At 37.4% G+C, this 16,932-nt stretch overlaps 4 protein-coding genes across 4 annotated transcripts; 2 read left to right on the top strand and 2 right to left on the bottom strand.

Moving 5' to 3' along the window:
* Positions 1-594: 594 nt before the first annotated feature.
* On the bottom strand, positions 595-759 carry LOC127665955 (keratin-associated protein 20-2-like). The gene has a single exon (XM_052158589.1). It carries the CDS (start codon positions 757-759, stop codon positions 595-597), a length of 165 nt encoding a protein of 54 aa, XP_052014549.1.
* A 3,656-nt stretch (positions 760-4,415) lies between these two features.
* LOC127665961 (keratin-associated protein 20-2-like) lies at positions 4,416-4,571 on the bottom strand. The gene has a single exon (XM_052158593.1). The coding sequence runs from the start codon at positions 4,569-4,571 to the stop codon at positions 4,416-4,418; it is 156 nt and encodes a 51-aa protein (XP_052014553.1).
* A 6,571-nt stretch (positions 4,572-11,142) lies between these two features.
* On the top strand, positions 11,143-11,310 carry LOC127665951 (keratin-associated protein 20-2-like). Its single transcript, XM_052158585.1, has one exon. The coding sequence runs from the start codon at positions 11,143-11,145 to the stop codon at positions 11,308-11,310; it is 168 nt and encodes a 55-aa protein (XP_052014545.1).
* A 4,892-nt stretch (positions 11,311-16,202) lies between these two features.
* On the top strand, positions 16,203-16,415 carry LOC127665938 (keratin-associated protein 20-2-like). The gene has a single exon (XM_052158570.1). The coding sequence runs from the start codon at positions 16,203-16,205 to the stop codon at positions 16,413-16,415; it is 213 nt and encodes a 70-aa protein (XP_052014530.1).
* The last annotated feature ends 517 nt before the right edge of the window (positions 16,416-16,932 follow it).

Here is a 16,932-nt window from a genome sequence, read left to right as displayed (position 1 = left end):
TAATGAAAATAAAAACAAAACCAAATTTTTAAAAATGGAGAAATAATGCTTCCTCAACCCCATTTCTATTTAATAGGAAAATCAAACTTAATTATAAATAAAAGCCAATTTTTGCTGTTTAATAATAAATAAAGAGTATGAGAGCAACCCAAATGTGTATCAATAGGTGAATGTTGAAAAAAACTATCTCCCTCACCTTCTCTTTTTTTGTTTCTTCCCTATCCCTCTCCTAGTTCTCTGTCATTTATCCAACAACCTCATATATGTGACAAATTAGACACAAATGCATAAGCATATATCTGAGAATTATGGAGAATTTTAAATACAAGTTTAGGCAATGAAATGGTTTATTGAAAAGCATTTGCTTTTACACAAAAGTTAAGTCCAACTGGCTCCCATTATAAAAGGCATTATGTAGACAATGAAGAGCTTTTCTGCAAGCTGTCTTCTGGTCCAGCTGAAGGTGGGAAGAGAGATGGGAGTTTTGAACTCATACAGTTTTAAAGGTTGGACTTTCTAATGTGGGAAATCTTGTAGGTACTTCCAGTAAGACAGCAGATTACAGCCAAAAGGCTGGGAAACTGTAGAAATCCATCAGAAGAAGCCATAAGACCAATACCTTCTACAGCACAGTGGGCGGCAGCAGCCATAGCCATAGCCACAGCCATAGCCACCATAGCCACAGCCACAGCCATAGCCACATCCTAGGCCACCATAGCCATAACCCAGGCCTCCATAGTATCCACCATAGTAACACATGGTGTCAGTAAGCAGAAATGGATTACTGGTGTTCACTTGAAGGCAGCAGTAAGTTTCTTGAATCTGAATGTCACCTATCATCAACAGCCTTTTATACACCTGGGCAGTTGCTGGCAAAAACCACAGGAATTGCAGCATAACACATCTCCACTGCACTTCAGAAACATCACAAGTGTCCTGTTTTATTGGTACGCAAGTCTGCATAACTGTATAATTATACTCCCACATCAGGTTCCATGGTCAAATTGTGCATCCTGATTAAGTTGCCAAAACTTTGAGCCATTCTTTATTTAGATGAGAGAATGAATGATATAATTTTGTCAGATAATACAAACCATTGAATAGTTTTCTGTTTTATCCTTTCTACATACTTTTTTGTTGTTGTCTCATTACCCCAGGGAAGGTCTTTATTTTCTTTCATGTTGTTTTGTTATTTGGAATCAGTCTTACCTGGAAGACTATACTTCTGCCATTTTCCCCATGAAAAGTAAGTTAGCTATTGGTTATGTTATTTGTAGTTTGGTGGCTAGAGTTATCATGTTTGGATACATTCCTGAGGGCATGGTTTGCCTGCATGCTTTTTAAAATTGTCAGAAAATAAGATACCATTTTATGTGGAGAAACTGTATATTTTCCATGTTTCTCTATGTGAACTTAGGTGATGGTATTGTAGATGCTACTGTGAAATGCACTGCAATTGTGTGGGTAACCCAAAGTCAACTTTGATTAACATTCCATGGTTTTGTAACCAACACATACATATGCCCTCACACATGACTTAGCAGGAGTGACAAGGCACCACCTCATCTGTTTACCAGACATCTAGAGGGACATCTCAGCTGCTGGGAAAGTGTAAGCACTTTAAGACGTCCCTTGAATAAAAAGCACAAAAAGCTTCATCTTCTCACATTGGTGAGGAGATAGGATGCCTAGGACTCACTGATTGCTGGTCAGTGAGAGAACCAGTCTCATGGGAATGAAGTTTGTAGAGCAAGAACAGGACAATTTCAAAAATTATTCCCCCCAGCCACCACTTACATATCTGTACCACTACACACACACACACACACACACACACACACACACTCACTCACTCCAAAACAAGAACAACACTAAAAACCTGAACATCAATTTCCACGAACATTTATAGGCAATGGGACCTTTGACCTTTTATATGTACAAAATATTAGATGTGATCCTGAGTATTGTCCCCTCTAAAGAACAATTGTGCAGACTCCCTAAAAATGAACAAATAAGCCATGTGTACTTTCTTTGTCTCAGTTAGTAAGTGTAGGATGGCATATTCATATGAATGGTACAAAATTTTCATTGGGAGGTAAAGCTGTGTTTGATATTGTATATAATAAAACACATTAAGTAAACACATTTAGTTGAGGGAGAATAACCATCCCTGTTATACAAATATATGTAAATGAGATCACATCATGGTAAATATACCTATTAGATGTTTCATGAGAAGACAATTTCCCTCTGATTTGACACCTCCTAATCTGAAATATTTTGTTCCCACAAATATGCAAGTGATATGTTTATAATCATTTTTCTTCAAAATAATTTTTGCATATACAGATAGAGCCTGTATATAAAGAGTCTGTATATGAAATCAAATAATATATAAAAATAAAATTTTAAATGAAAGCATTAGAGGTGAATTTTAATACATAAAACTTGAATAAAATTGCTTGGCGTATTCCAAATAAACTCACATATATGAAAATTCAAAGATAATATTCACAAATAATGGAAAAACTTGACATTTGACTTTGTGGGTCTGGGTTACTTCATCGGAATGCTTAGTTTTTAACTCTATCCATTTATATGAAAATTGAATGATTTCATTTTTCCTAACAGCTAAATAGTATCACACTGAATAAATAATAGCACATTTCATTATCCTTTGATCTGTAGATAGTCATCTAGGCTGCTCTCATGTCCTGGATATTATGAGTAGAACAAGAGTAAATATGAATAAGCTAGTATTTCTATAGTTGGCTGTAAAGTCCTTTGTCTATATAGCAAAGCCTAGTAGAGCTGAATAAAATAGATATTTTTCAGGATTTTCCCTCCATACTGAAAGAGGGAGGGAAATAGGTGGAAGAGGGAGGGGAATGAGTGTTCAGGATCAGGTGTGAGGAGAGACAGATGAGAAGGTCAGAGGAACAAGAGAATAAATGGAAATCTGCAGCTGACAGGGATTATAGTGTCAATCTCTAGGAAGTCCCTGAGACCTGGGATAAGGAGCTTCCCAGGAGCCAATGTAGATGAGATGCCTAACAGTTGGGACATGGAAACAGAAGATGCCACCTCCTGTAGCTAGGCAGGACTCCCAGTGGATAGATAAAGCACACCAATCCACCCATAAGACTTTCAAACACAACCTTGTCCTGCCTAAGAGAAATGCAGGGACAAAGATGGAGCAGAAACTGAAGGAATGCTCAACCAACAATGTACCCAACTTGAGACACATCCCATAGGCAAGTACCAATCCATAACACTATTAATGATACTCTGTTATGCTTGCTGACAGGAACCTAGCATAATTGTCCTCAATAATAACCTTAACCATAAGGTTAAGGAACTCTTATAAAAGAATTAGTAGAAGGATTGAAGGCACTTTGAGGGATAGGAACTGCACAGGAAGACCAACAGAGTCAACTAAGCTGGACCCTCGGGGGCTCTCAGAGACTGTATCACCAACGAAAGCATGCACAGGCTGCACCTAGTACCCTGGCACTTCTGTGGGTTTCACAACAACTGGAGTGGGGGACTGTCCCTAAAACTGTAGCCTGATTGTTGCATCCATTCCCCAAAAGGGCTGCCTTGTATGGCCATAGAGGGAGAGAAAGCACCTGATCCTGCAAAGACTTAATGTACAAGGATGGGGGAGTACCCAGGCAGGGCCCCATCCTCTCAGAGGGAGTAGAGCAGAGAAGTGATTCTCTGAGGGGGGCAGTGTTTGGGATGTGCATACATAAATAAATAAATTTCAAAAAGAAAGGGAAAAAAGAGTAACAGAGAACCCATGAAAGAAAGTGAATGTTCTTCTCTCTGAGAATATGTATGGTGTCAGCCATTAAAGAAAACACAGTGTAGCCTCTTCTTCAAATATTCACAGAGCTAACATGTGACACTTTTGAAAGTCTAGAAGACAGAAAGATTTGACCTCAGAAAAATATCTCTACTACCAAATTCATTGGTACATTACTCACCAAAACAAAGATATGTAAACAACCCAAACTTTTTATCAATAAAAGAATGTTCTAATAAACACTTCTCTCCTTTTCTTTCTTACTCCTCCCTTATTTTCTCTGTAGTTACCTACAAAAAAATCCAGTTATGACCACACAGACAGGAATATTAATACATACATTTCATATAGATGAAGACTATTAAATTAAACCAAATAAATCAATGTTTTCAATGAGATAGTTTATTTAAAACAAATTATTTTAACAGGGGGCAATCTAACTGGGTTTCATTTTCAAAGGCATTATGAAGACATTGAAGAACTTCTCGGCAAGTTGAGCATGCTGTGCTGTATATATTTTTCTTCAGATAGCTTAATATAAAGTTGTCATTTAAGATGATTTTAAAGAACTTGTTATGTGATGGAAGTTGGTGTGAGCAAGAACTCCTCAGTAGAAGCCACAGTACAGGTATCTTCTACAGCACAGTGGGCGGCAGCAGCCATAACCATAGCCACCATAGCCACCATAGCCACAGCCATAGCCATAGCCTAGGCCACCATAGCCATAGCCCAGGCCTCCATAGTAGCTGCCGTAGTAACACATGGTGTCAGGAGTGAATGGCAGTTATCGACTGGCAGTAGGTTCCTTGAGTCTGGTTGTCACAATCTGCCAAGGGCCTTTTATATCCCTGGGTTGCTTGGGGAAGAAACCACAAGCATTGCAGTGTGACATGCCTGCACTCTGCTTCATGAAACAGACACATAGGCTGGCTGCATAGCTGACATGATTGTACTCTTATGTCAAGATTCTACAGTCAAATCATGGGGCTTCAATTAAAGAGTACACATGGAGGGACCCATGGCTCCAGACCATAGCAGAGGATGGCCTTGCTGGACATTAATGGAAGGAGAGACCCTTGGTCCTATGAAGGCTTGATGCCCCTGTGTAGAATGGGGAGGTAGGAGTTGATAGTGAATGGAGGGATACCCTCATAGAGGAATGGGTAGGGGAGATGTGTCATGGGATTTGTGGGGGTCAGGGGAAAACCTGGAAAGGGGATGACATTTGAAATGTAAATAAAGAAAATATTCAATAAAAAAGATGGAGGTGGGCATGGGGGAATCAGGGAGGAGAAAAGGAGAGGTAGGAATGACATAAATATAGTATCTACTTGTGAAATTCTCAAAGGATAAGTAATTTAAATTTATTTTAAAGACATAAAAGTCTTATTCTATTTTCAACATTCTAGGTGATTCTGTATTTATTTTGCTTAATTTATATGACCTAATTTCATCAAGTGATGCAAATCATTAAGATAGTAAACTCCTTTTAAATCTTTTGACTTAAAAGTCAAACTCCATTTTGTAAAAAATAATATTTTCATTAAATGTAGACCTATTCTTTAAGATATCTCTTCCTTAATTGTAATTCAGGTTATTATAACCTGAACATAAAATATATACCTTTATGTTTATCTGAAAAAAGAATAATATTCACTAAAGCAGAACATGGAAAATAATATTACTTAGAAGACACCAGACTTTACGTAAGAGTAAAGTTACTTCTCTAATGGACAAAACCAGTTTCTATAAATAACAGTCTGCCAACTCCAGCACTAGGCTATATCTTGACCCTTGTTCTCTGCCTTTGACATGCAACTGCTCAAGAGCATCTGAAAAGACTAGTAAAGACAACTAGATCCATGCAGAGAGATGTGGAAGATGACTTACCTGTACATGGACTGGAATTGAATCATGACCAATATTTCAATATTGGACAGAGGACAGACAATGTGTTCTTATATATATATATATATGTGTGTGTGTGTGTGTGTGTGTATGTGTGTGTGTGTGTATGTGTATGTGTATATGTGTATGTGTATGTGTATGTGTATGTGTATGTGTATGTGTATGTGTATATGTATATGTATGTATGTATATAATATATATATATTTGTATATATTTTTATAAATATATATGTATATTCCTATATTCTTTGTTTACATTCCAAATGATTTCCCCTTTCCCAGTTCCCCACTCCCCATATGTCCCATAAACCTTCTTCTCTCCACCCATTCTCCAATCACCTCCCTCCTTTTTCTCTGTTCTGGTACTCCCCTCCAATGCTAGAGCAAGCCTTTCCAGGATCAGGACCCTCTCCTTACTTCTTCATGGGAGTCATTTGTTATGCTAATTGTGCCTTGGGTATTCAGAGCTTCTGGGCTAATTAGTATCCACTTATCAGAGATTGCATTCCATGTGTATTCTTTTGTTATTGGGTTACCTCGCTTAGGATGATATTTTACAGATCCAACCATTTGCCTAAAAATTTCATGAATTCATTGTTTTTAATTGCTGAGTAGTATTCCATTGTGTAAATATACCACATTTTTTGTATCCATTCCTCCATTGAGGGACATCTGGGTTATTTCCAGCTTCTGGCTATTATAAATAAGGCTGCTATAAACATAGTGGAGCATGTATCCTTATTGCATGCCAGGGAATCCTCTGGGGAGAGGCATAGCAGGGTCCTACGGAAGTATCACGTCCAGTTTTCTGAGGAACTACCAGACTGATTTCCATAGTGGTTGTACCATCTTACAACACCACCAGCAGTGGAGGAGTGTTCCTCTTTCTCCACACCCTCGCCAACACCTGCGGTCTCCTGAATTTTTAACCTTAGCCATTCTGACTAGTGTGACTTGAAATCTCAGGGTTGTTTTGATTTGCATTTCCCTAATGACTAATGATGTTAAACATTTCTTAAGGTGCTTCTTGGCCATCCGAATTTCTTCAAGTGAAAATTCTTTGTTTAGATCTGTACCCCATTTTTTAATAGGGTTAATTGGTTCCCTGGGGTCTAACTTCTTGAGTTCTTTGTATATATTGGATATTATCCCTCTATCAGATGTAGGGTTGGTGAAGATCTTTTCCCAATTTGTTGGTTGCCATTTTGTCTTTTTTTTTTCCTGTTTACGGTACATCTTACCATCATGTGTTTTCCAGAATTAGATACAGGAGTGGCTAAGTCCTGAGTCAATGTGTGTTATGGACCTGAGCACAGCCCTGTCAAGGATCCCAATGCTTCAGATCCATAGGAACAGGAGAGCTTCCATGGGTCAGACTCAGAGGAATGGTAACCTTATCTTGGTACAAGAGCAGATGTTGGCAGTGTATGCTGAAAGTACCAACTGAATCTCTGATGCCTGTAGCTAGAGACTGCTCACCACCAAGATGTACTAATCTTCCTCCTCCTTTTACATGCTATCTTAGTAGTGGTTGTTGCATCTCAATAAGTGAACAGGGTCAACCTGATCCCAGCTTTTCCAATATGTGCCTATGTGCCTCTCATGTCTTCATGCTCATCTCCTCAGATAAGGTAACCCCTAAGCCATGCAAGGCACAGCAGTTGAAAGCAGACATTCTAGAAGTAAATGCACACATTTATGGAATGCATATTTTGTTCTTATATATGGAATCATTTTGTGTGCTGGGATATGAGGTAAACCCAATTAATCACCACAGAGCACAGCCTGTCCTTCATTCAACCTTCCTGTAACTCTAAGAAAGGCAATGCTGTTTGATTTATATACATCATTCTACTTAGATAGCTTCCTTCAGTTAGAAGTAGATTAATGAGTAAATTATCCTGAGTCAAATATGAAAAAAAAACTGATATTGTTTCAATAGAATACATACAAAAGATTACTGGTGGAATATTTTCCATGTGCCTCCTTGATAGTTAAGCCTTACTTACTGTGCCCATTATATTTCCAACCATCTTGCCTTTGGCCACTTGACCCTGAGCCAGGCATGTAAAAGATTACAGTTGCCCTTTTAAAACAGTTTAAATGTTCTCTAGTTGTTGTTTTTGATTTTCTGTGAACAAATATCTTTCAATAACTCCATCATGTATCTCTTTTTTCAACTGAGAGAAGAAAAAACAACAACAACAACAACAACAACAACAAAAAAAAAAAACTGGTCCCAATACTCTGGAAATCCTACAGAAGGAAGAAAGAATTATAAGATCCAGAAAGGTCAAGGACACCACAAAAAGCCACATAAGCAACTAATCAGGGCTCATAGGGGCTCACAGAGACTGAATTGAAATCAGGGAGTCTGTATAGATCTGATCTAGGACCTCTGCATATGTTATGAGCTTGTTTTTTCTTGTGGAAATTCTAACAGTGTGAACAGAGGATGTCTCTGACTGTTTTGTCTGCTTCTGGGATCCTGTTCGTCCTACTGGGTTGCCCATCCAGGCTTAATATGAGGGGATCTGCCTAATCATTTTTAAAGCTTCCAATAGATTGTTTACATTGCCTTTCATATTTTACTTTTCAAATATTGTCTCCCTTTCCCATCCAAAAACCCCTATCCCATACCCCTTCCCCCTGCTGCTAAAGGGTGTGTCACTACCCTTGCATTCCCCTAGGCTGAGGTATTGAGCCTCCACAGGACCGAGGGCCTTGCCTCCCATTGATGCCTAGGCTTATGAAAGCTTGGTATGCTATGTTTGGTTGACACTCCTGGGAAGCCTACCATTTTCTGAAAGAAAATGGAGGAGCAGTGGATCTGGGAAAGAGGGAGTTAATGGGGGAGGAACTGAAAGGAGAGGCAGGAGGGGAAACTTCAGGGAGGATGTAATATATGAGAGAAAAAGAAAAAAGAAAGAAAGAAAGGAAGAAAAGAATGAAGGAAGGAAGGGAAGGAAGGAAGGAAGGAAGGAAGGAAGGAAGGAAGGAAGGAAGGAAGGAAGGAAGGAAGGAAGGAAGGAAGGAAGGAAGGAAGGGAGAGAGGGAGGGAGGGAGGGAGGGAGGGAGGGAGGGAGGGAGGGAGGGAGGGAGGGAGGGAGGGAGGGAGGGAGGAATAGAGAAAATTGCAGCATTGCAAAGGTAACTGTAAATAAGAGGGAACTCCTCAGAATAAGACTGTGTTGGTGATGCTCCCAATTATACAATTAGAAAGTCAACTATGATGACTATGAAAGCCATATGAGGGATAGTAACATTTACAGATTTGTGATATAAGTTGACATCAGTCAAATGATGGCAGAGGTAGAATGCACAATGAAATGAACAATAAATGAAGAGAACATAGAAATTATTTTAGATTTAAATTTTCTTCACTGATATGTATCAATATAAGATGAAACAGAAATTAAAGGAAAAGACTAAAGTTAATATCTGATAATGATCTCAACCTTACTAAAATGCCTTTTGTGACTCTGGACCTCCCCTATTATAATGTCTATGATAGTTGCATATATTAAGGCTTTAAATGATGTACAGCTAATAAAATTAGCTCTATAGGTATACGTAGAGAAACAGACAGATTTATTGATAAATATATAGATGGTAGATTGATAGATCAATAGATGATAAATATATTGATAGAAATATAATAGACATATAGATAGATGATTGCTAGATGATAGATAGATAGATAGATAGATAGATAGATGATAGATGGATAGATAAATGATAGAGAGAGAAATGTAGACAATAGATATATAAATTATAGATATAGATGATAGATGGATATATGATAGAATAGATAAATAGATGTATAAGATAGAACATAGATGAGTGATACAAAGAAAAATAAATAGAGAGAGAGTGAATGAATAAATGAATGAATGAAACGAAACACTCATTACACTCATTACCCTAGCTAAGTGTTTAAAGAGTAAAATGAAATAAGAGGGAGAAAGGGCTTCATAGTATCTACACATCTATGCCTGTTTTCCTACTCAAAGATGAGAAGGTCTACCACTAACAGAGATTATGATATCTGGAGAAACTTGGTCCTCAGTCACTGTAAAGTAAGAGCAGGAGGTGCTGCTTAAGAAGTCCTCTGCTGACTGTCTTGATGTAAATTTTACCTCATGTGTGAGTGTGTGTGTGTGTGTGTGTGTGTGTGTGTGTGTGTGTGTATTTGTGTGTGTGAAACTTTATTGAGTATACTTTATGAGTCAGGATTTGTAGATTGGTTGGCCAAGAATTCACCTAGGATAGCCTCAAATTTCCTGGCAGCAGCTCTAGTCTCAGCATCCCAAAGGCTAAAGTTACAGGTGTGAGATACCATATTTAGGTCCTTAAGCTTTGCTCTATATTAGATCTAATTTGCTTTATAAAACTTTTCAAATATCTTTATGAACATTTTTAAACTAAATGAAATTATATCTTCTTATTGTCTGTTACTTCTGTTTACATTAATACTGTACGGATCAGATTCAAACTGAAGTACAGAAAAGCCTCCACACTCTTGGATCCACGTTAGAGTGTGTACACTTACTAAGAGGGTTTAGGGCAGTAGAAGTGGAACCCATGGCTGTATAGATACTACTAAGTACCCTGGAAATTGGGCATGAGTCCAGAAAATTTCCAGAAACTTCAAAATAATCATGCATCAATGTTTCCAAAACAAAACACTGACCTCCATTAGAAGAAAAACATAGGATGGAGTAGGCAATTAAACCATAGTTTCTTTCACAGATACATCCTTACCACTTACATGTGAGATGACAAATAAAAGCACTGAACAACATATATACTTTGTGATCATACATTGGTCATTGATTTTCCTGGAGATTTGAAAATAATGCATACACAAAATAAATAATTCATGAAATCATTGAGTTTGGCATAAATCTATACTTTGCTAATATAAGAAGTACACAGCCACTAAGTTGATAACATAAAAAAGATTCAGAAAATACAAAACTTTATGTATGATTTGTCTTGAATTATCAAAGCAGTATACAAAGGCCCTATTCCTATAGAATATTGAAAGCAAACAAATACTAAGAGCAGAAAAAATATTTTTCTGCTTGGTATTGTACTACAGAGTGCATTTATAAATACTTAACAAGTTAAATATAGATTAAGGCAGGCTTGAAAATAGAATCAGTATTTCACATTGAAGCTCTATAATTTGACTTTGGGCTCCTGACAGAGGAACACAATAATCTCAGTTATGCAGACTAGTCTTTCCAGTAAGTCATGAAAGTTTTGATGTCTTCTAAAGTACAGTGTTGCTACCTGTCACACTTCAATGCCTGTGGTTTCCAACTACAACAACCCAGGTGTATAAAAGACCATTGACAGATGGTAACACCCAGACTCCAGAAACCTCTCAGTCTTCCTCTCTACACTCCACTCCTGACACCATGTGTTACTATGGCAGCTACTATGGAGGCCTGGGATATGGCTATGGTGGCCTAGGCTATGGCTATGGCTGTGGCTGTGGCTGTGGCTATGGTGGCTATGGTGGCTATGGTTATGGCTGCTGCCGCCCACTGTGCTGTAGAAGGTACTGGGCCTGTGGCTTCTACTGAGGACATTCAACAGCTGCTCACTCCAACTTTCTTCACTTCAGATTTTCTTAAATATCTTCATAAATTCCAACTTTACCTGAAACTATTTGAAAAAAAAATAAAGTGCAACATTCTCATCTGATTCCCCATCTTCAGGTTTTCTGAATATTTGCAAAGAAACTATTCTTTGTCGTTGTGATGCCACAAAATATGTGATCTCCTTTCATTCCTATTTTTTCCTGTGAACATATATGTTTTTAAATAAACTATTTCCTTAACATATTTTTTCTTATAGTTTTTCTAAGTGTGGCATGACTGTTTATGTATTCATCTGTTTGGTGCATATGTGTGACTGTGTATAAAGTATGGAAGAGGATTTAAGGAGGGGGGTAAAATGGTCTCTTCAAATATTCCTCCATTGGTAGACCTTTTTATAATCTTCATAGTGCTGCCATTGTTCAGTCACAATAAATTTGGGAGTGCAGACATTTCTCTGAGATCAAATCTTTTCTTCTACTAGGAAAGTGCTGAGAGTAATTACAAGTTAATCCTCTAAATATCTGGGGAAGAATGTCTAAGTGCTTCCTAAAGTGGGTGTCACCATGCCCTTGTCTCTGTGAACTGGGTTCTCTTAACTTTACATGTCTCCTAACACCCATCTTCTTTCTAATGTCCATTTTACTATCAACTGTAGACATCAACCTTATTGTGACTTTCAGTTAGGATTTGAAAATTCAGTCTTAGTGATCTACAGATTTTCCTTTAAAATATTTATGATGATTCTATAACAACTTTAAAATCAATTTGTTTTCTTCATAAATTTTGGTTTTAGATATTTCACATATGTTTTGGTTAATTAATTCCTACTCTTTGTATAGTATAGTGTGTACATTGTGCTGATATGCAGAACTTTTTTAGATGGGTACATGCGAACTCTGTTGTGATTTGTTTTATTTGGTTGCTTATGATTTCTAAGTCACATTGAGTCGTTTATGAGAATTAGCAAAGAATCTTTTGCATTATGTATTCATTTTTGATGTTTTTAGTGAACTTTGTACACTATATTTTGATTAAATTAATGGTTTTGCCCACCTCTTTTCAGAATAATCCCCTTTATGCCTAACCAAATTTGTATATGCTTTTTGTTTTTCTGCTTTTCTCTTAAACTTGTCAAGTCCAAATTTATACTGGCTACATGCTCTAGGATGGGTAGCTATCACCTGGAGTGTGGTGGACCTACCCAGGACCACACCACTAAAGAAACTGACTTGACACGTACTAGCATCTATCAAGGACAAGCAGCTCCGTAGTTAAAAGTAGAATTTATGACCACCTTCCCACTTCATGTTGAGATTTTTGTCTTGCTTCAGCTTGCTGTTGTACCTTTTATGAGTTCATACATTAAACTAGCCTGCTGTATCTGAAAAAAATAATATCCCATTTTCCTTCAAATATTCTGAATATACAACTCTATTTTCCCCTGCCCCATGTGTGTGTGTGTGTGTGTGTGTGTGTGTGTGTGTGTGTGTGTGTGCGTGTGTGTGTGTGTGTGTGTACTATTTGGGGCAGCAGAGCATTCCATTGTCAATCCTGCACATTTAACCAGATTTGGATCTCTGTGATAATCATTATCCATTGCAAATAGGCATATTGTGAGGTACACCAGTCTATGTGTATAACAATATTGTTTAGTACCAAGAGCATTTAACAGAACACTGTTAGTAGGTTCTACAAATAGGGCCCATGACCTGTCTACCCACAGGTTCTTGATCCAGTAATGATGGCACTTATGTGTTGCATCGTTTGAAATGGAACTTAAATTCAATCAGATTGGACTTGATGCCACCCAAGTTATTCATATCCATATTACAGCTGGGCACATGTATTGACAGACACCCATTTTTGTAGAACACAGAGACTGCAGACAGTTAAAACAGATAAAGTTTTTATCTCACAGCAGTGTGCCTAACAATTTGCAACACTAAGCAAGCTAACTGATAGAGATGCAACTTCCGGGTCAGTACAAGCTTGAGCTCTACCAGAACAGTGACTCAAATATTTCTGTGGCAGCAGGGTCTTGCTATTGGGTTCTGGAAGTAAACAATACAATTGGAGATAGTCTGTAATATTTAGAGGTCTGTGAGACTTCACTGGTCAAGAATTCCAAAAGAGATAACCTATTCTTGGCACTGAGCTTTTATTTGTTAGCACTAACAAAAACACATAACAGATTCCATGGATCAATGCATTTACTATTAATGTCAGTGCCATGCTGTTTCTTAATATAACATTTTGGAGATCAAGATATTATGAATAGGCCATATGCATTGTATATAGAATAAGGCTGTACAGAATAAAGGCTTCTACAGTGAAAAGTAGATTTCCCTACAACAATCTTGTAATCCTGTTAATTATCCCTCCTTTCCTGCATTCCCATTCACAGACTTACTTAACTCTACTCATTCAATTATAATTTTTACCCCTTGATACTGCTGTATTCTATCTCAGTTCTTGGGAGAGCACTACCCCAAAAGGCACACACACATGGCCCCTACAGTAACAGGATCTTGCTGTCAGGTTCGGGATGTCTACAAAGTTGTTGTAGTAAACAGAATGGTACTGACATTAAAAATACATGCATTGATTAATGAAATCTACCGAAGTGTAATATTTGAACTACATGCCTCAGGAAAGTACTTTAGGAAAATAACTCAGGACTTAAGAGCAATCACGCAACATGTGACCTCATGAAACTGGAAAGCTCTGTATAGTAAAGCAAACCATTATTCAAGGAAGGAGGGGGCATACATGACAAGGTAAAGCTTTAGCTTCTATACATCAAAGAGGTTAGTATCTGTAATGCACAAAGAACTCATAAAATTAGCATCAAAAAGCAAACTAGCCAATTAATAAATAGAGGATAGAATAAAGCGGGTTTCTCTCAAATGAAAATATAAATAATAGAGAAACACCTTTAAAATATTCAGTATGATTAGCCATAAGAGTAATTTCTCCTTTCCTCAGTCAAAAATGGCTAAAGTAAAAAAAAAAAAAAGGGGCTAAAAATGCTGGTGTGGACTTGAAGAAGGGGTAACATTTAAATGTAGTTGGTGAGAGGATAAACTGATGCTACCACCATGGAAATCGGTATGAAAGCTCCTGAAAAAAAAAATAAAAGGAAAGCAACCAAACAAAAAATAACTTCAAAAACCTAGAAATGTATCTACTACATGATCCAGCTACACAGTGCAGACCCATATACACAAAAGTCTCCATCACAAATGCTTATCTGTGATATTGCTGCTATACTCAGTATATCGAAGCAGAGACAGCATTGATGTCCACTACATGTAAACATACATTAAATCTGTGTCAAACTTACACAATTAAACATAACACAATTGTTAGGAAAAGTGAAATTGTGAATATTGCAGCTGAATGGATAAGTATGTAAGACCTAAAAATCAAACATCACAAGTGTCATGCATGTGAGCTTGGAATCTTCACATACACATTACCTTTACAACACCACACCCTACATAATTTTATAGAAGAATTGTGGATTGACATTTATGTTTTCTCCCTTTAGTTAATAATTTTAGGTAAGGTTTCAGAGACAGGCAGTTTCCTTGAATCTCCATACATACAACTGTTTTGTTACATAATGATCATGATGGAACTGACAATAATTGTGGTTCAAAAGACCCTTGCTTGGACACAGTAAAATCAGAGGAAAATCTCTTCATAGAATTTTTTCAATAGCTGTGCTTACATTTTTGTCATATAATTTATAAATACTATTCCCTATGTCAAATTCCCTAATTAAATGCTTAACTACATGTATTCTATTTCATGCAATATATATGTAAATTTATGAAAATTTCCAAGTTTTTGCCTTTCAGTGATGTTTTCTCAACTTTCATACCAATATTTCCCCCATCACCTATGAAATGAATCTCAGTACACATGGCTTCATCAGTTTCCTTTAATGAGTCTATACAATTGTGTTTGTCTGTTTCTTCGTTGGTTTAGGTTTTTTATAGGACTATACTTGGTAACTCATTTGATCATTTGTGATTGCTATGTATGCATATTCTGAAGCATATTTTGGAAATTTTCCATAGAATTTCTGTGACCAGGTATGTGTATGTGAATGCCTATGCCTGTCTGTTTATATGTATGTATGCATGCATGTATTATGAAACTTTGTGTCATATCTATGTGTGGCATAAGGACAAATGTGTTTCAGTAGTTGACAAATGTGTACAGATGCAATATGAGCACACTGTGTCATGTTCTTTGTCCTACCTACCAATGTTATTCCCATGAGATTAGCTATCTCATAAAACTTGATGCTAGGCTGATAATCATGCTAATCCTCTTGTTTCCCCTAGCCACTGCCACCAGGATCAAATTAAGTATTTAATTGCACACTACTACAAGAAGGTGACCAGGAGAAAGAGCAGGGATTGAGATGTAAATAAATAAAAATAAATAAAATAAAATTACAAAAAGATGGGGGTAAACACCTTCTATTGTGAGGTAATAAACATATGTAAAAAGAAGGAAACTATGAAATAATCTATATCATCTGAGTGAATCACATGTGCTTTGTTCTATAAATTGCATGAAGAATGACCCAGAGACATGAAAATTATATGAGATCCATTACTTGAACATGAGATCCTGAGGTAGGAGCACAAGTATCTCAGCTATGCAAGTTTGCCTGTTCAGTAAATCACACCACCAGTGAGGTTTTCTGTAGGACAGTGCAAAGACATGTGACACTCTAATGCCTGTGGTTTCCCCAACAACAACCCAGGTGTATAAAAGGCCCCTGGGAGATGGTGACATCCAGACTCAAGGAAGCTACTGCTTGTCTTTTTCTGACAACTCCTGATACTCCTGACAACATGTGCTACTACGGAGGATACTATGGTGGCCTAGGCTATGGCTATGGAGGCCTGGGCTATGGCTATGGCTGTGGCTATGGCTGTGGCTATGGCTGTGGCTATGGCTGTGGCTATGGCTGTGGCTATGGTGGCTATGGGGGCTTTGGTGGCTATGGTTATGGCTGCTGCCGCCCACTCTGCTGTAGAAGGTACTGGTCCTGTGGATTCTACTGAGGAGAATCAACAGCTACTCACTCAAACTTTCTTCACATCAGAAGTTCTTAAATACCTTCAAAAATTCCAAACTTAATATCAACTCCCAGAGGAGTTTACATGAAACACAACATGCCAACCCAATTCCTCTTCTTTAATTTGACTGCATGATATCTGCAGCAAAGCTCTTTATTGTCATCATAATGCCTTGTAAAATGTGACCTGCATGCATCCTTTCCCATTCTGTGAATATATGCATATGCTTTAAATAAAGTATTCTTTGAATATACTTTTCCCTATTGTTTTTCTAAATTTGAGATTCATGTTTGTAAATTCACAGCTGTTTGGTTGCAAATGTGTGGTGGCTTTCAGACAAATGTGAGAATATTAAGTGATGAGGATCAAGGAGAAAAGGAGAGAGGAGGAAACTTCCTCTTCAAAGACTCATATTGGTAGTCATTTTTGTCTTCATATTTCTGCCATTGTGACGTCACTAAGAATTTGGGAGTGCAGATATTTATCTGAGGTCAAACCCTTT

This window comes from Apodemus sylvaticus, chromosome 15 (assembly GCF_947179515.1).
Source record: "Apodemus sylvaticus chromosome 15, mApoSyl1.1, whole genome shotgun sequence".
Taxonomy (NCBI): Eukaryota; Metazoa; Chordata; class Mammalia; order Rodentia; family Muridae; genus Apodemus; species Apodemus sylvaticus.
This window is presented reverse-complemented; position numbering and strand designations above follow the sequence as displayed.